Below are 24,897 nucleotides of genomic sequence, written 5' to 3'. Positions count from 1 at the left end.
TTTGGCAGTTTTTTACCGTATAAGAACAGTTGATTGCCAGGGAGGGTGTTGATTGGTACTAATTGTTCGTTTTGGCACATGACGATCGATTAGGTAGTTAGAAAACGTCATTGCTGCTTCGTTCGCGTCGGCATTGTTAAGATGTTGTCCCAGTTTCGTCTATTTCCTCAGTGCGTGCTTCATGCCCAAGTAACAAATGAAGTTTTATAGCACGCTACAAGCCCAATCTAAGTTTTATGAGTGGCTTTAAAACCAACATAAAACCTCACTCGCTACTAGGGTGATGGCCCAGTATTCCTCGCTATTCCAGTGCGTTCGAGGGATTAATATCGTTTGGCACGATGCTGACCTTCTTATCCTTGTATTACTCCAGAACATCTTTCAAGTAATAGCACGAGGCTAAATTTAGCCAGAAAGACTTCGGGCCATCATGAGACCTCAGAAATGTAAATGGACGCTTTTGGAGGTATTCCTTCAAGTACACCTGCCCACGTGACGGTTGTCACGAATGGGTTGCTCCACTTTCCATAAGCGCAAATTGCCTTCTAAATCATGTATTTTTGGCAAACTGACACTAAACTTCTCACTTCCAGAAATGAACTTATGACGGGCAGTGACACAAAGCAGACAATCCAGTTTCATCAACAGCTAAGTGTAGAGCTTCAACACACGTAATGTCCCCACTTTTGGACTTTGTACGTGTGTAGTCCTTCACGTTTTTGCTACTTACACAGTTGTGCTTAAATACAGTTTTTGACACGCTTTTCACTGAACTTTGGGGAATTTTCTTAAAGGCTCCGACTACCAGCTTGTGATTCTTCGCACTATATGAAGATCCATTTGTGCCACTTTTTTTCCTTTCTTCCTGAATCAACCAAGCCGACGTTTGTTTAGCTCTTTTGATTGGTGAATGTTTAATTGACAATTGAAAAAAAAGCACTCGAAATGATGTTAAAACCTCGAATTGCCTAATTTCATAGTGCTCGATGTATTGAAAAGTACCTCTTCACTTACGGGACATGGTAAGTTAGAAGTCGTTTCGTGTGTTCACAAGTAGTGTTTCCAATTTTAGACTTAGCGTCAGCCTGGTGCATTAGTCAAGTGCCGTGTTTCTGAAAAGACGAAGTCGAAACGTAAATACCTGGACAAATCACTTTTATTTATATCCTCGACTTAATTAGGTCTATAAAAAATCGGTAATATCCATTTTAAAGGATACTGGTCAAGGAAAAACTGTAATTATTGGTTACAGTGTTGCGAAATATGCAATATTTCCAGTTAAAAAGATTTTACTTGCATTTTTCTCGCAATACATGTATTTTCATTTTGAGAATTATTATGCCATTGTGTCACTTAGACATTTTTAGACTGAAACATATCTAAACTCACAATTTCTCATGACGTTTCTCGCTATATCTCAGTAACCATAAAGAATTGTAGAGTTTGTGCAGACTTCATATCTAACTCAGATTTCCTCAAAATGGCATTTGTCATAAGATATCATGACGATATGGCCGAAAGAAATGGTTTCGAGAAAGTTGTAAAACAACAAAGAGTTTAAAGTTTTTGTAAAATGTATTTTCTTGGGTATGCAGTTGATAGCGACATCTTAAAAAATAAGATTTTCCTTCGAACAAATGGGAAACGAGTAGGAATAACGAAGAATTCGTTGGGAACTAGTAACAAATAGGTGAAATTACTTTTAGAAAAAATATACGCGTAAGATCCAAATATGCATGCATACCTTAAACGATAAAAAATTTATTAGATTTATTACTTTATAAAAATTCATCGTGAGTTCTATCTACAGTTATTGTTTGTTTTATACAATGCAGAATCAAATCTTGGCCAGAGCATTTTCTTCGAATTGGTTTCTTGCATGACTTCTTATCAAACAACTTGTCTTTCTAATTTTATGTAAATATTCCAAAATTATTTTATGTAAATATTAAACCACTTATAAGTAAAACGTCGACAACACCGATCAAATAAATTCAAGAAAAAAATCACAATTGTTGCATAGCTAGAATGATATTCTGAAGTGCTGTGTGTGCATCCGTCGGAGGGAATCGATCCAGAACATTCATAGCAGCTAGGCTGTGCTTTTTCTGGAGGTTCCTTGTTTTCTCCATTCCTGGCCCTTGGCAGACTTCCTTGTGTAGAGCTGAATAATCGACATCCTCCACAGACTTTCGGCCTTTTTCGATGATCTTGTATATGCTTGGATCATACTCCATGTGAAACAGAACCGGAGCGGAAACCAAGCTGAACTGAGCCCCTGATAACAACATTACAGTCTTTTTCAATCCGATTGAAGCAATTATTCAGCTTACACTTACCCAATGGCAGTTTATTCATGAGAAAAGGCTGGAGCTCGATGGACGCCTGCCAAGCAAGGGACATGTGCTTCCCGAATAGATAGCCTTGCTTTTGAAGTTCTTCCGGGTGCCCAGCCAGCATCAACGCACCATGACAACTTTTTCCCAGCAGACTACCGCCACCGAGAACATGCCTCAGTGACCACTCCTTCTCCGGGTGACCCATGACACCATCAATCATCAATGGGGCCAGGTTGTTCTGCACGTCACCGAAATCCAACTCCTCTAAAGTACATTCCGGTGTGGAAAATCCTGGTGGTTTCTCCGATTTCGATGGAAGTGGATTGTTCTGATCGTCACTGTCGCCGATGAATGCGGACTCCGCTAAATCTCGATAGGCTGATGTCATAAGCATATTTAGGTCTTGGTTTCTGTGGAAATGGTACTTGGAATTAAGCTATAACAGAAATGCTAGAGCACTAACCTTAAAGTGGCAATCTGCTTACTGGCGTGAGCTAGCAAATAATCACCACCCAACAGTGCGATCTTGTTGCCGAAAATCATATCACTATCCCCGCTGAGGTCATTTCCCGCATTATCCATCGACTGTAGATTGATTATACCCTGATGGATCAGCTGCGAGCTTCGGATCATTTCCGTGACCTCTGCCAGCGCTCGCTGGGAATGCAGTACTCCAACGCTGCGGTCTTGGTCCATCTCCGGAACGGAAGCGGTGTGACCGGCCGCCTTGGAAATCAGTAGTATGATCAGGCCCCATGCCTGCTGGCTTGTGTCGTTGTAGATGAGCGATCTGAAAGTATGGCACATTGGCAGGTAGTGATTATTTAGATATTTGTCAATGATTGAACATTGCAAGGCCTTTTTGGATATGTAAAACGGGTAAATTAATATGCTCAAAAACAACTTCCATTTTAGACAGAACACAACAAATGAAAAAGGATACTTATCGGAAAGCTCTGCCTTTTCTGGCAGATCATTATACCAAGTATTGATGGGTTATTTTTAGCTCCAATGCTAATTGGCCGATTGAAGCCATGGTCTAGTTGTACAACATGTAGGATACTGTTCTAAAAAGCCAGTCGTGGTATGTTCGAGCTCTGAAAGTTGTGATCCGGTAATGGTCCTAAGAATTTGCTACGATATCTCTTGAAATAGAAGGTCAAGTTCTACTACAGAATGTAGTACCTATGACCTGCTTTTTTGCTAGAACACCTGCATAATGCGCATACATTTTGGTTCAGCAAAACAAGTTATGCCACTAATGACATCAGCCATATAAGAATAATCCACAGGTTGTCTTGTGAAACAGAAGATTAACCAGCTTACCCCATAGCATTTGAGAAAACAGGTTTGTTAAAGAATGATTTAATGAAAGTGAAATCTAACTCCTTACGTAGCAATCCATGTATATCTACGTTGCCGACAAATATACAATCATGCGGCAAAAAGACTCGAACCTAGCCCAACATCCATTCACCGATCAACCTGCTCATGGTCGAGTACCCGATTCCGAGCAGTAATTTGATTCCGAATCTTTTTTTAAATCACCTTAAATGTTGATGGTTGGACACTGCACCAACATACCTCCAAACATTAACGCGATGTGATTTGTTATTGTTATTTGTTCTACTCGCTCGTTGAAGGCCAATGGACATGCGGAAGATCGCGTCTTGCATAGACAACTATGGTAAATACATTTTTCATCATGCGGTTCGTCTCACACTTCGTGATCTGAATCTCCTCAATGGGCTGATGGACAGCGTGGTGGACACACACAAAAAAGAAGTGCAGCTCGCATGGCCTTTTTGTAATGGCTCCATGGATTGCCATGTAGTAACCCCATCATCAATGATCGGTGAGTGGAGCACAGCTTTGGAGGTTACCCTTGTGCTCGCTGATATTTTTCTTGTGTTAAAGAAAAGATTGGCATCCGCTATAAATAGTGGTGTAAGCTCGATTGCAAGAGTAGGTACTAAATTTATGAGAGTGCCATAGACTTTGCGCAGACTGTAAAGGCGACGTAACTATGAACTTACACGGAATGTCATAATATGTTGGAACAATAATAACACGTATATTATAATAAAGACCACATGTTCACGCCCACAAAGTTTCGTTACATTCTGGAAGGGTGCCGCTAAAACCAAATCGAGTTGACACAAAATGCACAATTGGAAAAGTCAAAGAAATTATGAAGATCATTCCTGACTCACATATTCTGGTCAAAAATCAGAGACGTGCGCAGCTTACTTCGTTAGGGGGCGGGGGTTTATCCACCCTATACATTTTCAGTTATACCAAGCGTTCATTAAGAAGAAATCTGAAGGATAATAAGAATTTTCATTCTAAAACCAGATTAATCTACTTTGTAATTGAAACATGCGACATGACCAATTCGGGTGTTTCTCTGAACTAGGACCGATTGATAGTTTCCAGGATGTACGCTTTTAACACAGAGAAACAGACGCAACAGCTTGAAGAAATTTTTTTGAAAAAGCCATTGCCCACAGTATACCAGCGACATCTGTTAAACATATAGATTTTTTTAGAGTTGTCCTACTGGAGCTGTAGCGTTAGGTTCTCGGATGGGCTCCCCGTCAAAGTCACATACTACAATTTGCAGACGAGACAGGCAATGTCGCCCACTAAAACACTGCTTTAGGCCAATTGTAGCGGGCCGTGATTCTGAATGTGATATTCATTGTACGCTTTAGGTATGTGGGGCGTAGGGACTCGCGATCGCGTGTATCATCGCGAAGGGCTCCAACATTTGTACGTTAACGTGCTCGATCGCGTGTGCGTTTGTATGTCGCGTGTGCTAGCTTCGCGTGTATAAATTCTATTTCGTAACCGTGTGCCTTTCGCATATTCGCGTGTGTTCTAGAATAATCGCGCACGGAACGTGAATCTGATACTTAATTTTTTGTGCACGGTTTAGATTTCAGAAGAAAGTGGGTTCTTCCATATCATTAGAGTTCCCAGTCATGTCGCCGTAGAACGTGTGGTCTAGTGGATATGAGTTTCATTTTTTTGATTGATCCGACTGAATGTATGGACCTAAATTGCTAGAATGAAGGCTAAAGATTTCCGGACGTGACCGATTCATGATCGCGCGTTTGCGGGTTCGCGTTTGAGACCGCGTTTGTAACTTCGTAAGTACTAAAACGTTCACATAATTACCGGAGTGTTATCAACTTTGCGCGATCGCGGGCATAGGTTCGCGAAGGGCTTAAGCGTTCGTATGTTGACGTGTTTGTCGCGTGTGCTCGCGTGTATGTGACTTCGCATGCATAAATTCGATTTTGAAACCCTGCGACCATTCATATATTCGCGGACCGTCATTCTGATATTTAGTTTTCGGTGTACGGATCACATTCTGACGGAGTGAGTTACCCCATATCACTAGAGTTCCCGGTCATGTCGCCATGGAACGTTTTGTCTAGTGGATATGGTCGGTGTTAAGTCAGACCGGACTAAGTGACAAAATATTGATTTCGAGAAAAACGGGTTTAAAGTTTGAATCGCAGCACTCTCTACGTTATAATTGGAAATTATTTTTGCCACAATTCTTGTTTATGGTTACATATTTCAAATCTAGCAAAAGTCGAATGAAGCTGAAGAAATCCTTTATCCAGTGTTATCATTATCTCATTTTTTTGATATTTTGCGACTTAGTCCGGTCTGACTTAACACCGACCATATGGAAGTTATCTTTTTCTTGATTTTTCATTTTTTTATTAATTAACATGGACCTAGACTGTTGATACCGAGGATAGAGACTTCCGGACGATCCCGATTCATGATGGTGCGAACGCGGGAGTATGTAGATTGACGCTTGAGATCGTGTTGGTAAGTTTATGAGTGCACGTTCACCTTATCACCGGGGTATAATCATGTTTGCGAGTTCGTGGGCGTAGGTTGCTTGGAAAATCGCGAGGGGCTCTAACGTTTGAATGCTGACGTTATTTTGTAACATATTTACTTGTGTTCTTGAATGGTCGCGCGAACCGTGAGTCTGATATTAAATTTTCGGTGTGCGGTTAGAATTTTGGCAGAGAGTGGGATCCCTTATATCGATAGGGTTCCCGGTCATGTCGCCATGAGACGTGTTGTCTAATAGGTATAAACGTTTTTTCTTAATTGGTCCAGCTGAAGGCATGGACCTAGGCTTCTAGGATCAAGGACAGACTTCCGGACGTGACCGATTCGTAATCGCGTGCGCGAGAACATTTTTATAGGTTCCCGATTGAGACCGCGTTTGATAATGTGTGAGTGTTAAGACGTTCACTATCACCATCTTTGCTGACCCAGCTGAAGGCGGGTGTAGAATGGCAGTATAGGAAAAGAAGAAATAAAAGACAATATATGAGAGACGTAGTAGAGTAGATAGGTACAAGATTCACGTGGTGTTGACACCGCTGGGCAGTCACTGTCGGCAGTCGGTAATACCGCAGTCGGCAAGACAGCCGAACCCATGTCAAGTGAGACCACTCGCAAAGGTGAAATAGTTTGAGGAAATGCTGTCATGTGAGGAAAGAAAAAGAAAAAAAAGTTGAATGAAAACAAACTAAGAAATTGTGCGTGAGGAAAATAGTTGGAGAATAATCTATTGCGAAAAATTAAGTTTAAGTAAACGAAAAACTCGAAGATTTAGTTGTAGAGCAGTCTACTCTCTGTACTGTAAAAGCAATAAATTATAAAATTATCAGAATAGTGCAGCAAGAAGAGGCTTAGAGGAGATTAAATCCGTTGAATATTTTATCTCGCCACCCGAATATCTGTCGTCGTTCGCTGAGTCGGACGACAAGCAAACCGTAAGCAAACTAAAATTTATTTAAAGAATTGATTAATAGCAGTGAAAAATTAATAGGAAGGAGTAGCAGGAGAGAAGAGAAGAGGAGAAGGTGAAATCAGGAAAGATTCGATATTGGAAGAAGGAGGATACTATTTAAGTAAGTTTATTATAAAAATAATTAAAACTATAATAAATAACTTAATTTGCAGTTTTTGAGCTGCTGCTGATAGTGCTGCTACAAAAATATAGTTTCTGGTTCATCCGAACAAACTCAAAAAATAAATATCGAGATTTCGGATAACCTCAATCACGATGAGCGAATCGAACATGGATTTCACGATGACTCCGTGTGAAGCTTGCGGGAAGGTATTAACGCAGAACGAGGAGATGATTGCCTGTGACAGCTGTGAGCGCTGGTATCACTCCCGTTGCGTGGAAGTTACAGTGGCGACAAAAAAGGACACGAAATGGTTCTGTCCCGAAGATGGTTGCCAAGCAGTTTCCCAATCTTACCAGAAGCAGAAGAAGGCAAACCGTTCGAAGAAGAATACGGAGGAATCGGTCCGATCGAGCGTGAAATCCCTCGAGCGTCAACCTCCGACCTTGCCTCCATCCGTTGCTGCAAAAATCAGAGCAATGGAAGCGGAGAAGTAGCGTTTGGAGGAGGAAATGGATGCGGAATGTTTGTTGCGGGAAAAGGAGATTGAAATGAAGAACGCTTTGAAGGAAAGAAGGATGCGTTTAGACCGTGAGCTGCGCGAAAAGGAGCTGCAGAAAGACCGAGAGCTTCGTGAACGGGAGATCGAGGAAAAAAGCCTTCAACATCAAAGGGAACTGCAGGAGAAGAAGGAACATCTTTGCCACATAAGGAAGATGGAAGAGATCCATCAGAATTAGATGTCCTTCGTAGAGGAACAATTGAAGGAAGCGCTAATGGCGAACAGCGGACAGAAAACAAAATCGGTCGCTGATCCCCAAGAAGGATTTTCCGGAGCATCCGGCGGAAAAGGTACCCCGTTGCGTCCTCCGGCGTTCGGCAAATTGACGGAAGTTAATCTGAAGATGTTTGCACAGAACGCCGAGGGCACCAGTGATGAAGAAAATCGGTCGGATATTACAGACGGCGACGAGGGCTATGATGACGAAAACGGCGAAAGAAACCGGAAGCCAATCGTCCATACAACTCCATACGGGCTGGGGCAACAGCGTGCCGGACCAAGCAGGGCTCAATTGGCTGCGAGAAGTGGGCTTACAAAGAAGCTTCCAACGTTCTCGGGGAAACCAGAAGAGTGGCCTCTCTTTTTCGGCGCCTATCAAGCATCCAATGAAGCCTGTGGATATTCTGATGTGGAAAATCTGGTGAGACTTCAAGACTGTCTAAAGGGTTCAGCACTGGAGTCCGTCCGAGGCCAGCTTCTTCTTCCAAAGTCGGTCCCACGAGTAATCGCAAAACTCCGCCAGCTTTATGGACGCCCAGAACAGTTGCTGCAAAGCCACCATGAAAAGGTACGCAGGCGCGAGCCACCCAAAGCTGAAAAGCTAGCCAGTTTCATACTGTTCGGCAATGCGGTCGAGCAACTGTGCGAACACTTGGATGCGGCGGATCTCACGCTCCACTTGGTGAATCCGATTCTCATCCAAGACTTGGTCAGCAAACTTCCGGACGGGGAAAAGCGTCAATGGGTGCAGTATAAGCGAAAGAAGAATCCAGTTACACTTCGAACGTTTGCGGATGTTATTTCGAGAATCGTGGCAGATGCTTGTGAGGCGAATGTCATTTTCGAGTATAAACCGGATGCGAGGTTTGCGGTAGGTACGAGTGGAAGAAGCAAACCGAAGGAGAAGGCAGCACTCTATAGCCACTCCGAGGTAGAGTGTTCCAACGCTGACGGGTCCAATCGGGCGCAGCAAAAGCCGTGCAAGGTGTGTCATCGAACTGACCATCGTGTGCGATTCTGCCAAGATTTCAAGGATTTGTCGTACGACTATCGCATGAAAGTAGTGACAAGATGGAAGCTGTGCAAAGTTTGCCTCAACGAACACGGTGGTCAGGGTCGTTTTAAGATTCGTTGCAATGTGGGTGACTGTAGGGAGCTGCACAATCCAATAGTTCATCCAGTCACAAGCGTGGTCGGTATGGGCGCACACATTCTCTCGAGCAGCACGGTGCTGATTCGGATGGTTCCGGTGCAGGTACATTGCGGAGGAAGATCAGTGACAGTACTTGCCTTTCTGGATGAGAGAGCATCAGTTACTTTGATCGACAACAAGCTGGCAGCTCTAGGCGGATGAGCGTATGGACTTCGGCGGTTGGTGGGACAAGCCGTGACAAGTTCTTGCTTCATTCTGTTCATACGGTCGAGAGGATGCTGCTGCCTCATCAAACGTTGAATGCCGAAGAGTTGTCGGCGAAATACGAACACATACGAGGCCTGGCAATCTCATCGTATGATGGCCGTCCGGAAATATTAATAGGGCTTAACAATATCCATTCGTTTGTCCCGATAGAAGCGAAAGCCGGAACTACAAACGAGCCGATCGCAGTTCGCTGCAAGCTCGGCTGGACAATTTACGGACCGAGACAAGCAGATTCAGCGCTGACAGGAAGCTATCTAGGGTATCATCAAGAGGTATCCAATGAAGCAATTCATGACCTTCTAAAGAGTCACTATGCGTTAGAAAAATCGGTGGTGAGTGTGCAGCAGGAATCGGTTGAAGACCAACGGGCTCGTTCGATATTAGAGCGAACCACGAAACGCGTGGGTAATCGCTTTGAGACCGGACTTCTCTGGAAGATGGACGACGTGCATTTTCCGGATAGCTATCCCATGGCTCTCAAGTGGACGAAAGTTGAAGAAATCACCGGAATTGTACCAAAACATCCGGGATCAGATTAAAAGGTACCTGGAGAATGGATATGCTCATCTAGCCACCGAATCAGAGCTGGTTGGCACCGAATGTGACAAAGTGTGGTATCTTCCTCTCAATATTGTGGTTCAAATCCGAATAGTATATATAGTAGAAACAGTTATTTTTATAACATACATAACTTCAGCAAAATTATCGATTTGAATAAATTGCATCGTAAAACCACCTGAAATAAGCCCTAAGTTAGTATAATTCTTGTCAGATAGCTGTATGTCATGATATTTTATTTAATACGAAATCAAATAAATAATAAAATTGTCAATGGAGATGCATGGTTATTTCAGAATAACTCCATTATAGCTATAATAATGACAAGAATACATGCACAAAGTTCAAATAACATTGAAAGTATGATCTACAAGACCGAAAAGAAAGAAGAATAATTATTTTTTTCGAGAGTTGTCCTACTGGAGCTATAGAGCTAGTGTCTCGAAAGCTATGGTACCCTCAGTGAATTGGAAAAAGCACTATCGCACTGCTACGTACATTCAAACAGCTATTCAATATTTTGGCTTATGCTTGTGCTACTTGGTGGCTGTGTTACGACATGCCTGAGCTCTAGCATCCGCTCGCCGCCGAAATTTACATGGGAATTTTGTCTTACTCTGATGCAATATAGTCGATGTTAAGCCAGAGTGTGCTATGTTGTTATGCTTCGTCCATGATGACACACCGTTGAACCGACGAGAGAGATTTCTTTTCGTCGTTAATCGAGGTGGGGCAGCACCAGGTGTAATTATGTTCACGGTCTGCATCGATTATAAGTCAACCGGGTGATTGATTATTCGCTGTTTGGTAACCCCGCTTGCGATTCGTTCGGCTAGTCGTTTAGCAATAATTAATTAACATTCAAATCCTACCCTCCACAGGAATGTGAGAAAATCCTAGCAGTAAACATAGATTTATTTTTCAGTGGGAGTTTTATGATAAACTATATGTTATTAAGAAACTCCGTGGTTTACCGCCACTGTCGAACCACCCTATTTTTTAAAAATCTGTTTGAAACAAAATTAAACTGTCGTTCAAAAAATAAGACGACCGGTTTTATAGAGTAAAAATGTCAATACACAAAAAAGCAGAACCGATCCAACCTGTTCATACCAGAATCAATCGTGTAATTCTCAATTGCTTAATGATAATATAAATTATGGGGAAAATCCCCCTTTGTATTTTACAGTAGAACAGCTGAACGTGGGACGCCTTTTTACAGGAGTGTAATATTTTGAACCTCCTAAGCGCCATTTTTTTGGTTCATTGCGCATTTTCACTCATTCGGTCAATCACGAAGTGCAACTACGGGCAGTGTACTTAAGCTAAGCTATTGTTTACACTATTTTTTTATCGCCGCCAGTTTTTCGAAAATTGGAAAAATTGAATTGATTTTGCGCAAGCACCTGGAAAATCCTCAACTCTCTCATCGGGATTTCGAAAAGCAACTCGTGTCATAAAACACTACTACCAAACTCTGCGTATCGAACGGAAGGAGAAATGCGGTTAGAATGGATGTTCTATTAGTGATCAGGATCACAAGCGTGTAGTGAAAGCGTTTAAGCGGAATCCCAATGCTTCGGTCAGGGATGTGGCCAAAAAGTTGAATCTGTCCAAGTCTTTCGTTCAGAGAGCCAAGGACCGGGAGGGACTGCATACGTACAAAATGTAGAAGGCTCTAAATCGTGACGAACGGCAAAATACGATGGGAAAGTTACGGGCCCGGAAACTGTACACCCAGATGCTGGCGAAGCCTCATTGTCTCACCATGGATGATGAAACTTACGTAAAGGCGGACTTCCGGCAACTTACGGGGCTACTGTTCTTCACTGCCCAGCACAAGTTTGATGTTTCGAAGGAAGTAAAGAAGCAGAAACTTTCAAAGTTTGTCAATAAATACATGATTTGGCAAGCGATCTGATAATGTGGCAAACGGAGTGCGCCGTTCGTGACTACCGGGACTATAAACGGGCAGGTCTACTTCAAGGAATGTCTTCAGAAGCGTCTGCTTGATTTGTTGAAACAACACGAGGGCCCTACGATCTTCTGGCCTGATTTAGCTTCGTGCCACCATTCAAATATTGGAGTTGTATGAAACCAACGGAGTCACTTTCGTACCCAGGGACGTGAACCCTCCAAAATACCGGAACTAAGGCCCATCGAAAAATACTGGACAATTATGAAGCACTACAGAAGCATCCCAATAAGGTCAAATCTGAGGAAAACATGAAGAAAATGGGTTTTCGTGCTGAAGAAGCTTCAGCCAGATGTTGTACAGAACCTAATGAGCGGAGTTAAGCGTAAGGTACGAGCGTGCGGTTATGGCATTTAAATTGAATGAAATAAATATTCCAAAAGCTTACGAATGGGTTATATTTTATTGTCTGAAAGCTTGAATAGGATCGGTCCACTAGGTAATTCTCTGCAGCGTTTTATCCGTGATGCAATTTTATGTGGGATACCCTTTATACTTCACAACGGAAGTTTCAATAGTAGGCAGTAACATTACCTCGTTTAGATTTGTTTAGAATTTCTTGATTGTGTGCAGCACAACATTCCTGATGCGATGAAACTGGATAGAGTCGACCCCAAGTTGCCATATATTCTCCTCCAATACACGTCTCACTTCACCGAATTTTTCCATTGAAATCAATAAATATAGTGTTGGCCGTGAGACACCGAAAAAGCAGAGTTTGGAGGAGTTCATTTTTGTAGATTTGTTGACGGTCTCAAAAGCGATGACCTGAATCATTTGGCCACATCCGCAGAACGCTTGCTAGACACAGATTTGTTGGCCATCGTGTCCTTTTTAACGCAACGGCTCCTTTTCCAAACTTTGTATACTTGTAGTTCAAAATGTATCATTGTTTTTGCTCAAATCAAATTGAAACCTGCATCGAAATGTTTAAGCGACGTTTGAATTTGTCCAATGCCATCCTGGACTTGCTGTATCCGCTTCCTGGCGCTAGTATCATTCCACTTGGTTGCCTGATGCTCTTTGATCGTTTTTATACGAATCATTGTGCGATCCCGAACTGCTCTGCTACCGACTCGCCGATAAGAAGCATTGCGATATTGAAGAAGCAACGCCTATTTGAACTATAAACGGTTTTCAATTTAAATTTCTGCCATTTTTAGCAACGCACTAAAAAGGTACAAATAATCGAGTGTACGAATGCCGTTAGTATTAACCCTCTACTGCCCAACCCCGTCTTTTGGCCGGGTTCAGAAGAATCGCTGTAAAATCTACAGTACTCGATTTTGTGTTGTCAACGACACTAAAATCTCTTTAAAACATTCCCAAAAAACATATTTGTATATTAGGACAAATACGTTATCCGCTTGTTGAAATCATGATATAAAATGATATTTGAGTTGAAAGTTAGAAATTCGAGGGAAATGAGAAAAAAAACTATTTTGCATGTGGTAGTACAATTCAATTCGAAAATTATCTCACATTTTTGGGTTTTCAAAAAAAAAAAAATTATTCGTAAGTTATTTTACAGTAGTACTTTGCCGTAGAATTGAAATTTGGTCTTGTACTAACTTGAAATTAAACTTATGGGCTAAAGAGCTTACCCCGCCAAAAGGCGGTGTTGCGAAGCTGAGGAAAAAAATTGCCTCTTCGAAGTAGTTACTGCGATTTTAAAGTTTGTTTGGCTCTAGTTTTCTCAATTTTCAACCGAGTTCAACTAAACTACTTGCAAATGTTCGGGAAATTATTCAAGATTGTTTAACTATGCTTCCTGTCTGTCAGAGGGCCACGTGTGCCATATTCAATAGTCATACAACTTCTAGCTCGAAGTGTGTCTTAGCATAACCTGAGTCTAACCAGTCTAACCCCCAAACCAAAATTAATTGGATTGAAAAAAATCAATTGATACTGACGAATTTAATTCAATATTCTACAAAATATTTTTGGAAACATATTCTCTGATCATTACATTGAGAACCGTGTTTAAAGCGTCATGAGGACTTTTGGAAAATTGTGGGAAGGAGCTCTTGTATCTTATCTCTTGGCCGCAATCCAATAGTTGTCAAATTACTTCAATGTAAAATAAAATAACTGTCTGAATTATTATGAGCTCATTTTTGGAAAGATGCTCCAAAATATGGATTAGAGACAATTTTTCGAATGGGAATTTAAATTTGAATAGGTTGATTGCATATAAAACATAAGCTTGTTTACCGAAAACTTACATACATTTCAACATTTGCTGAAAATGTATTTTTTTAGATTGTGTAGAGTTTAGACAACAATTCAATACGGTTAACAACAAGAATAACATTTCAGAAACTAGTTGAAAGCTGATGTAATTTTGTCTCTAGCAGGTCAGGATCGGTTTTATGAGCATTGGATTTTTGTTGTATTATCAACTATATGAATAGCCTCTTAGCAGGATGCAATGAATGGCGTACTAAAATTTTGTGTGCTACGTACTAGTACTGCAAGTTGTGAGATTGACTAATGAAGAAAAGTAAAATTAATGCTCGATAAATTTTTAACGGTCACGATCACATTCATTCGAAACTGCCAAATTTCGATGTTAAGTAACATTGAAGAATTTCAAAACGTAAAACTGTTCATCTGCTGATAGAATAATTTTGACGGTTAATCCTCCTAGAAGTAATTATAGACAAGAATTACTCTTCAACCAAATTTGGGTCGAGACTTGATGTCTCCAGCAAAGTTTTCGAAAGTGCTATTTCAAACAACTTTGTCAAAGACATAAATATCCCGCATATTCAGAGTATCGAAATATAGTAGTAGAAAATCTTTACAACAAGCTATTCTGAAATTACTGTATTTGATAAATCTCTTCTGCGGTAATTAAATAATAAATTCACATTGCGTTCAAGGTGCCTTTGAAGCTTACAAAAAAAATAAGGAAACTGGATATAAAACAAATAATTCCCAGATATTAAAAGGACTCAAAAACACAAAGAGTGATTCCATTTTCAGGAGCTAGCATCAATTCGGCGCATGCTTAGTCCGCCCACCAAGTTAGTGTCGGATTCAGATGAGATGAAGTCGAAACGCAAGTTTCAGTTCCATCCATCCATAATTTAGTTATAGGTTTTGTGTTCTCAACTCGCAACGATTGTTTCGAACAATTTTATCCGTAGCGCAGAAAAAAATAGTTTTCACCTAAATTTTTCTTCACTAAGAAGAAATATAGCAGGCCCAGTCCATCTAAATCCCTATATGTTGAATTCATGTAGCCTTTATATTTTCAACAAAATTGTTTGAAATGACATTATCAAAAACTTTGCTGAAGGCACCATGTCTCTTAATATTTTTGAAAAATTAATTCACCATAATTACCTCTATGAAAGTTAATCACTAAAATTTCTATATCAAAGCAGGCGCTGTTTTATGTTGATAACTTCCCGAAGTTGTCAAACCTTCAAAGTCAAGGATTATTATATTAGGTGATCTTGAACGTTGAAAATTTTTTAGATCATTTATCCCACTTTAAAAGATCGCAATTTTTGACTTCATTGACATATTATACAAGAAAATAATCTATAGAGGTTTGAAAACTGTTCCATGTTGATCCTGCTTGTTTGTAGACTGGAATGACATCTGTTAGACTACTTATGTTTTTGAGTTTTCAATAATTTATCAAACTCATATTAAATTTTAGCATTTTTTCAAAAAATTTGCGATTTTCATCAAAAAACCAAATTTCTGGCTACGCTACTGGTTCATTGTGCATTTTCACTCATTCGGTCAATCACGAAGTGCAACTACGGGCAGTGCACTTAAGCTAAGCTATTGTTTACACTATATTTTTATCGCCGCCAGTTTTTCGAAGATTGGAAAAAAATGGCGTCACTTAGAAAGCAACGTCGCGAATAGATTTTGCGCAAGCACCTGGAAAATCCTCAACTCTCTCAACGGGACTTCGAAAAACAACTCGGAATCATGCAGTCAACGGTGAGTCGTGTGATAAAACGTTACTACCAAACTCTACGCATCAAACGGAAGGAGAAATGCGATTCGAATGGATGTTCTATTAGTGATCAGGATCACAAGCGTGTAGTGAAAGTGTTTAAGCGGAATACAAATGCTTCAGTCAGGGATGTGATCAAAAAGTTGAATCTGTCCAAGTCTTTCGTTCGGAGAGCCAAGGACCGGAAGGGTCTGCATAAATACAAAGTGCAGAAGGTTCCAAATCGTGACGAACGGCAAAATACGATGGGAAAGTTACGGGCCCGGTAACTGTACACCCAGATGCTGGCGAAGCCTCATTGTCTCACCATGGATGATGAGACTTACGTAAAGGCGGACTTCCGGCAACTTACGGGGTCACTGTTCTTCACTGCCCAGCACAAGTTTGATGTTTCGAAGGAAATAAAGAAGCAGAACTGTGTTGCGTTTCGGCTTCGCCTCATGAGAAATCAACACTAACTTATTGTCGGAATAGATTAGCGCCGGTTTGACGCAAATCCCTTAAAACTAAAACACACTTTGTGTTTCAATCGAACGACTGATCAAACATGATGTCCCGTTCGAGCAGAAGTTCTGTTTATGTCGATGAGACACAGTGAAACCGAAACTTGTCTTGGCTTAGCAGGCCTATGCGAAAGCACTATGCTATATTTCACCCTAAGGAGGAAAATTTGGTAAAAACCAAAATTTCTCGCTAGGGTGAAAATTTGTTGGTCAAAACCAGTCTTTGTACAGGAGGGCACAAATCCTTATTTCATACTGTGTTGCGTTTCGGCTTCGCCTCATCAGAAACCAACACTAACTTATTGTCGGAATATAGTATGAAATAAGGATTTGTGCCCTCCTGTACAAAGACTGGTTTTTACCAACAAATTTTCACCCTAGCGAGAAATTTTGGTTTTTACCAAATTTTCCTCCTTAGGGTGAAATATAGCATAATAAAGAAGCAGAAACTTTCAAAGTTTGTCAATAAATATATGATTTGGCAAGCGATCTGCTCATGTGGAAAACGGAGTGCGCCGTTCGTGACTACCGGGATTATAAACGGGGAGATCTACTACGAGGAGTGTCTTCAGAAGCGTCTGCTTGATTTGTTGAAACAACACGAGGGTCCTACGATCTTCTGGCCTGATTTAGCTTCGTGCCACCATTCAAATATTGGAGTGGATTGAAACCAACGGAGTCAATTTCGTACCCAAGGACATGAACCCCCCAAAATACCGGAACTAAGGCCCATCGAAAAATACTGGACAATTATGAAGCAGGCACCACAGAAGCATCCCAATGAGGTCAAATCTGAGGAAAACATGAAGAAAATGAGTTTCCGTGCTAAGGAAGCTTCAACTGCAAAACTGTTCAACTGTTGATAACATAATTTTGGCGGTTATTCCTACTAGAAGTAATTATAGAGAAGCAGCAAAATTTTCGAAAATGCTATTTCAATCAACTTTGTCAATGAATATCCCACATATTCAGAGTATCGAAATATAGTAGTAGAACACCTTTACAACAAATTATTCTGAAATTACTGTATTTGATAAATCTCTTCTGTGCTTAAGCAACAATAAATGTATTCACATAGCATTTAAGGTATGAGTCTATGAAGCTTACAAAAAAGATATATTTAAGAGAACTGGCTTTAAAGATTCCCCAAATATTAAAAGGACTAGGGGTTTGCCTAGAAACACAAAGAATGTTTCCGTTTTTTTAAAGCTAGTATTTATTCGCCGCTAGCTTAGTACTGCCACGTAGTTAGTGTCGGGTTCTGATGAGATGAAGTCGAAACGTATGATATATTTTCCTTCTATTTCGTTGAAAGTCGCAGCAACGCGCGATTGGTATTAGCTAGTTCTCCATAATTACCTTCATGAGAATTAATCACCAAATCAAGGCATTTGCTGTTTTATGTTGAAGTACTTCTCGAAGTTGTCAAGGATTATTAAATTAGGTGATCTTGAACGTTGATTTTGTTTTCGATCATTAACCCACTTTAAAGATGGCAATCACTGACTTCATTGTCATATTATACAAGAAAATAATCTATAGATGTTTGAAAACTGTTCCATGTTGATTCTGCTTGTTTGTAGACTGGAATGACATCTGTTAGACTACTTATGTTTCTGAATTTTCAATAATTTATCAAACTCATATTAAATTTGAGCATTTTTTTTAAAAATTACGATTTTCATCAAACCCCCCCCCCCCCAAACTAAATTTCTGGCTACGCCACTGCACAGTGGTCCAGAATGCAAATTTTGCAGGAATTTTGAGATTTTACTTAAACTAAACAACTTAGCCTTATTAAGTCTTTAGAGAAGTTTTCGTAGTTTATGAGCCCTCTCTTTTTGTTAAAACAACAGTTAGGGTGGTTCTAATTTTACCAAGATCAAAAAATTAACTTTTTAATCGATCTAGGCAGAGCCAAACGACCTTCAGCGAAGTTGTAGAACGATAAATTTTGGAAAAGTTTGCTAAAGACATGTAAGCTCTATCTGTCATACTTTTTATTTTACAACAAATTTAAAGTCGAAGCTTAGAGTGCTGCTTCGAAATACAGGTTTATTCCAATAACGTTTGCTGTATTCATTTAAAACTGAAGTAGTCTTCAGACAACTTTAAGATTGTTTCAAGGCGAATAATTTGTTTCATGGCACCATATATCTAACTATTTCCGTTGAAAAGTTATGAGCACTTTTTCGTCAAAAATGGGGTTGTTTGGAATAACAATATCACTCATTTGGGGCAAATAAAAGATAATTCTTATTGAACTATAAATAAGGTTATGATTAGAGCTATAATTGAGCAAAAAATGGCGAAAACGATATTTTTTAAAATTTCATAAAATTGATTTAAATAAATCTATTTTTGAAATATTTAGTGCTTATATCTTCTGAACAATAAAAGCTAGAGTTTTAATGTATTAGAAGAAAATGTTCGTCTTTAAAAAACTCTGAAAAACATCTGAAGAATAGGTTGAAAAAAAAATGAAAACTGGAAAAGTTATATTAAAAATTTGGTTTTTCATGAATTGACTCTTTGTAATATGTTTAAACCGTGAAAGTACGGTGAACAATATAGCAATGTTTCGTTTTCATGATAAAATATTGCACTTTACAATACTTTTCTATTATTTTAAATAGTGGGTAGGGTGGTTCTAAGTTTTTTAAAATCAGAAAATTAACTTTTTAATGGTTCGAGATAGAGTTTCGCTGTCTTCCAAAAAATTGAAGAAAATGAATTTTTTTGTCGAAGACACAGAAACTCTATGTCGTGTACTTTTCATTTTATAAGAAATTTTCCAAAAAAAAATTAGGGTATTTCTTAAAAAAATGGTTTTCTTAGTATAACTTTTGCAGTTTTGATTTTCATTAAGATCACTTTAGAAATACTTTCAGATATTTTGAAGGAGAACAATTTGTCTTAATATATTGAACCTCTAGCTTCGCTCGTTAGAAAGTTATATATAGGGTAAGGTGGGGCAAATCCGACCGTTGGGTAAACCCGACCCCCACTGTTACCGAAAATCAGAAGCATTACGCGAACTAATATCAATGTTGTCATGTAGAGTATCGAAAATAATCATAACGGTGGCATGACAGAATTTTAATAGTCTACATTGAGATGTTCAAACGACAAAAAGTGTGTTTTTACAACATTTGATTTGACTTTTGTGCTTCATTGACTACAGGATATTTCTGATTGTTAAAGTGATTGTATAAGAAATGTAAGTGAATTTAAATTCTTTGATTAAAGTCCTACAAGCTGCGTAGATGAATTTAGTTCAACCTTTTCCATATTTTTTTTTAATTGCATCGTAATGAAAAATGACGCGGTGAGGCAAATCCGACCTCTGAATATTGGGGTAAATCCGACCGCTTTTTTGCTATGAAAATTTTTATTTATCAAATTGAAATATATTTTCATTGTTATTATTTATTATTTTTATGCAAAATGGTTCATAATTACAAACGAAGGAGCAATTGCTCCGGATTCAAATGGGAATATCATTACGTGCTACTGCTCGTGATTTTAGCATTCCAAGATTGACATTGAAGTCCATTTTCTTCACGTTACAATTTAACAACACAACATTCATCGATTTACCATTGAAAAAGCATGAAATTTGGGTAATATCTGCACTAAATCAACCAAAAAACATATAGGGTCGGATTTACCCCACCATTTTTGGAAACAGCAAAAATGAACATTTTCGTAAAACGCTTGTATCTTAAAATATTTCAAAGATCCGAATAAAATTCTATATATAGAAAGTTTCCCAGGAGTCTATCCTTTAATTTGGTATATAAAACGACTTGATCCGATGTAAAATGAGCATTTTGCAGCCAAAACCATTTACTAGGTCGGATTTGCCCCACCTTACCCTACTTTTCACTAAAAATAAACTATTTTTTGAGTAAATATTGCAAGATATAAAAAATATCGTATTTGCCATTTTTTGGTGATATATACTACAAAGCATGCTATTTCATATCAAAGCAGCAGTATTTAATGTTCAGTGCCCGAAGCGAAGATAATTCTATTTGAAAAAGTTTTTCATACAAAAGTTATAAACTTTCAAAAGAAAAAAGTTAAGTAGTTGGTATTTTAAAGCAAATTATGCGACCTAAAATAATCTTCAAGTTGTCCAAAGGGTACTTTAGCGTAAAATAAAAACTTCAAAAGTTAAAGAAATAAAACTGTTTTTTTAAGGAACCCTAAAGTTTAATTTGAATTTCTCGTGCAATGGAAAATATAAAAGCTAGAGCTTGCATGTCTTCAGCAAATTTGTCTAAAATGTGTTGCTCTACAACTTCATCGAAGACAGTGAAGCTCTACCCAAGTAACCATAAGCATTAAGCCATTGCACTATATTGGCTGTACATTTGCACTAATGTTGCATTGAAATTATATTACAGCATTAACAATGCAATAAAGCTCTATATAAGCATCAATAATGCATAACTGCACAGCCGACATATAGCATTATCACTTGCTCTATATGCGTATATAAAGCTGATATAACGCGTACATGCTTCAAGGATCTTCAAAGCATGTAAGTTTTACAAGTGCATTTAGTGCCATTATAGAGCAAATAAAAAGCTGATATAATGATATTGTCTTGCTGTGGGTTTATTTGTTATGCAACTCTTCTTGAAGATTATATTCGGTATATTTCATTTCAATCGAACATATGCAATATAGTCCAGGGAGCAAACGCAGCGCACTTACCGTGAAGGTACCTCAGTTCGAGACTTACTAAAGCTAATTTTCGTAAAACATTCATATCATGTGAGCACGGAAACCCATTAAGGATATTCATTACAATGCATTAGAAGAGAGTCAATTACGGTTTTACGGTTCGGTCATACCGAAAGTAAACATAAGAAATGGTTTAAAAACCATGGCGGACAATGGCAGCCAACCGAAGCTTTTTAATAGCATTAGTAGTGCCAATATTGGACTTTCAAATTCGACATTTGCACGCTGGTACTATATAATAGCATTAGTACTGCAGAAACGAGCTGTCAATCTCTGCACAGTAATAGCATTATATTTCGCCTTTTCTGGCATAGTATCAGCATTCTACTAGTATTTAGGGCTTCACTGCTCTTTAAGACAGCTTTATATGTGGATCTAAAGCAGATATTAGGCTACGTTATAATGCTTATTAATTACTTGGGTATCTCAAACCGTTAAAAAGTTCTATTTTAAATATTGCTAAATTTAGAACCACCCTAGCATCGGTTTAAACAAAAAGAAGGGCCTTGCAAAGTACAACAACTTTGCCAAACATGTTGTAAGGCTAAGTCATTTAATTTTAGCAAAAAGTTATGGTACTTATGTTATGGTTATGGTGTTATGGTGATGGTACTCCAAATTTATTTCGAAGCTTTTCAATGATTTACTTTCATTATCACAGTCGAATCGGAATTTGAATCCGTTTGAATCATAGGAGTTCGCGGAAACAAAGCATTGCGTTACGTTGTTCATTAACTCCTTCACTGCTCTTCCTTTTAAATGCATGAATGCAAGATATATTATAAAGTAGAATTTTTTAACAAAAAAGTGCCGTCGCGGCACAGGCCAAGTGTGCCCATGAGTAAAGAGGATACTGGTTACTTGGAAAAGAATCCTAAGCAAACTGAGATCCCATAAAAGTTGAATTAATAAAATGCCCAAGTTTAAATTCTATACTAGATTTTCCGCACTTTATCATCACAATTTGCTTCACTATGCTTCACTTAGCAACTTCACACTTTTTGTATCCTTCTCCACCAAGCAATTGGGATAAGCGAATAAAAGCGATAGTAGTTGTTGCATGAAGATAGTTTGCAAGGTTTCAGTGGGTTTATCATTTTTTAAATTATTCAGTTCCACTTGAAATGTAACGAAATGCGAGCCGGAATTGATTGAACCACTTCATTATGCAGAATATGGTGGCAGTTAAAATTTATGATTCTTGGACCTTTCGAAAATAGTATGCCATTGAACGTTGAACAGAGTCCAAGATGGAACAGAACTGGATTTCGCTTCAATCTGTTGCTTTTTCCTGCCAACTAATTCATTCGAAAAACTAATTGACCTTAAGAAAGTACCTTCAAGATGAGATCGAAAAATCGAGTTTTTTTAATTGGTTGAACCGATAGTTATGGTAAGAATATACCACAAATATTATTTGAAAAGATACATCTATTCAAAAGCAAAGTAACGCATATCGGAACGTCGTGCTGGAAAAGATCATTTGCTCATCCAATCGATTATTTTGCGTTTCTGTTCATTTCATTTTCATGAATTTGAATCCAGGATTATTCTCATCTGAATTCTATTCTCATTGAAACGAGATAGAATTGTCCAGATTTTATTCCAATAGATAGACAGTCCAGATTTTATTCCAAAAAAAAAAACACATTCAAAAAACTGCATTGAGAAAGAACTTCCCTAATTGACGCATAAGCCTGTTATTTTTAATGAAAAAAATATTTAAGCTATTCTAAGTTTTTTTTAATTCTCAACTTCTCAAGAAACAGCACTTCCTTAAACCGTCATGGATAAATAAAAAGGTTCAAACCTACAAGTTCTATATACAATCTTTTTGAGGTCGCACTACAATAATCGCGAATACACTTGAAATATATCACAGAATTTCGGTAAATTTATTCTGGAAAAATTAATTTTATCAAACTAATTTGAACAATGGTAACCGTATGTGACGTAGAACTTTTCGTTAAATATCACAAACCACAATGTTTACTAACCACGTTTTCATGTTTTCAAAACTAGGTTACACAACAATTGTATTAGTGAAACATCACATAAATATCAAATACATGTACCGATGTTTATAACTGCTCAGGCACAACTCAATAAAAACAGTTGATTTCAAACTGGAATTGAAATCAAATACCTTCGTCTTATGAACTACACTTCACTCAAATCATTCAATCAATGCAACGTCCAGCATCCTGCAGTTAATTTACTTTCCAAACGACCCCAAGCGGCTGTCGTAACACAATATTAGACATGCTATTGAATTTAGAGTCACGAATTTCAACTTCACTACGTCTCACTTCAAACTAATAAAACCTTGCCTGGGGTCTTTATGCAACCCACTTCTTCAATGGTCGTTTCGAATTCGCTCAACCTGCGACGAGATCCTTTCAGCCATAAATTAACCACAAGTGTACACTTACTTAGCTGACTTCAGCAACGGATGATTGCTTCCAATAAGTTTGCGCAAATGAAGTGCCACATTCGCTATTTCGTCGCTGAGCAGAAATCGAAGATTCAGAAACGACGTAGGATAACCGACGATCTGCTCTGCTTCACTAACGGCCCGGTTCCAGTCGTGCTTCGGGACCACCTTAGCAGTGGCCAGCTTCTCCCCAGCCCGAGAACTGGCACTGATCCAACGGACCTGTTTCACTAGGGCACTAGGGCTGGCGGGGACACTTTCACCGTTCCCACCGAAGACACTTAGAACTCCAAACTGCTGCGCGCTGATGGCAGTTGAGCGCATGAGCAGACGCCGCGGCGCAACCAACCTGCTGAGAGCCATGATGTTGACTGTTAATTTGAATTTTACCGCCAGTACCTGGGCGGAAAGCACAACAGCCAACCGTACCGTCCAGTGGGGTTGCGTTGAGCCCGGCTACATTCGAGTAGTGAATGAACTAAACACTCCGGGCAAAAGAAAGGCCGTGGAACAGCATCCCGCAGGGATTTGACTCTCCATTTCATCGCTTCCACTTTGACGAGCATTCAACTAAGTTACTTGCCAGTTTGATAACTTACCAGGAGCACAGATATCAATCTAACCTTGTACACCACAATACATCGTCATTAGGGATATTCCCGTTTCATCATCAACACAACGCATGACAAAAAACTTTCGTTAAAATCATCTAAATATTGTACACGCCTTATTTACAACAAAAAAATAGTTGTACATCATGCCATGTCTATCGCTAATATTATTGAGTATATATGGTTGGTTGTGTTTGTTGAATTTTCGAAAAAAAAACAGCAACAGCAGAGCGCAAGGTTACTGAAGTTGTACGTGCCGTTGCGTTGCTTGCTTAAAATTATGCACTATTTGCAGATGTCCATGTAAACAGGTGATTAAATCATCAAGCAAATTCGATCCTAAAGGTATATCACAAGTCGTTTCTGCTGCACGGGGAACAAATGTGCTAGATGTTATATGAACAGCACATCCACACCATACAGTGAATTTTAAATCATGGATCTTGCGGATGTATGCTGTATAAACACGGTGTTTGAAAGTAAATTGCAGTAAAACTTTTAGGGGACTTAAGTGTCCTTCCATGCTACCACAAGTACAATTCACAATCAGTTCTACTGGAAATATCTTACTGTTCAGAAGTATGAGT

The 24,897-nt window shown here is 39.0% G+C and overlaps 1 protein-coding gene across 1 annotated transcript; it reads right to left on the bottom strand.

The window, feature by feature from the left end:
- Positions 1-1,510: 1,510 nt before the first annotated feature.
- On the bottom strand, positions 1,511-24,062 carry LOC131692062 (all trans-polyprenyl-diphosphate synthase PDSS2-like). The gene is made up of 4 exons (XM_058978912.1): positions 23,698-24,062; positions 2,803-3,129; positions 2,340-2,749; positions 1,511-2,278 (listed from the first exon to the last, which is right to left on the bottom strand). The coding sequence occupies exons 1-4, from the start codon at positions 24,060-24,062 to the stop codon at positions 2,007-2,009; spliced, it is 1,374 nt and encodes a 457-aa protein (XP_058834895.1). The 3' UTR covers positions 1,511-2,006.
- Positions 24,063-24,897: the final 835 nt, after the last annotated feature.

Source organism: Topomyia yanbarensis, chromosome 3, assembly GCF_030247195.1.
Source record: "Topomyia yanbarensis strain Yona2022 chromosome 3, ASM3024719v1, whole genome shotgun sequence".
Lineage (NCBI taxonomy): Eukaryota > Metazoa > Arthropoda > Insecta > Diptera > Culicidae > Topomyia > Topomyia yanbarensis.
The sequence above is the reverse complement of the archived record's forward strand: the minus strand, read 5'-3'. Positions and strand labels throughout refer to the sequence as shown.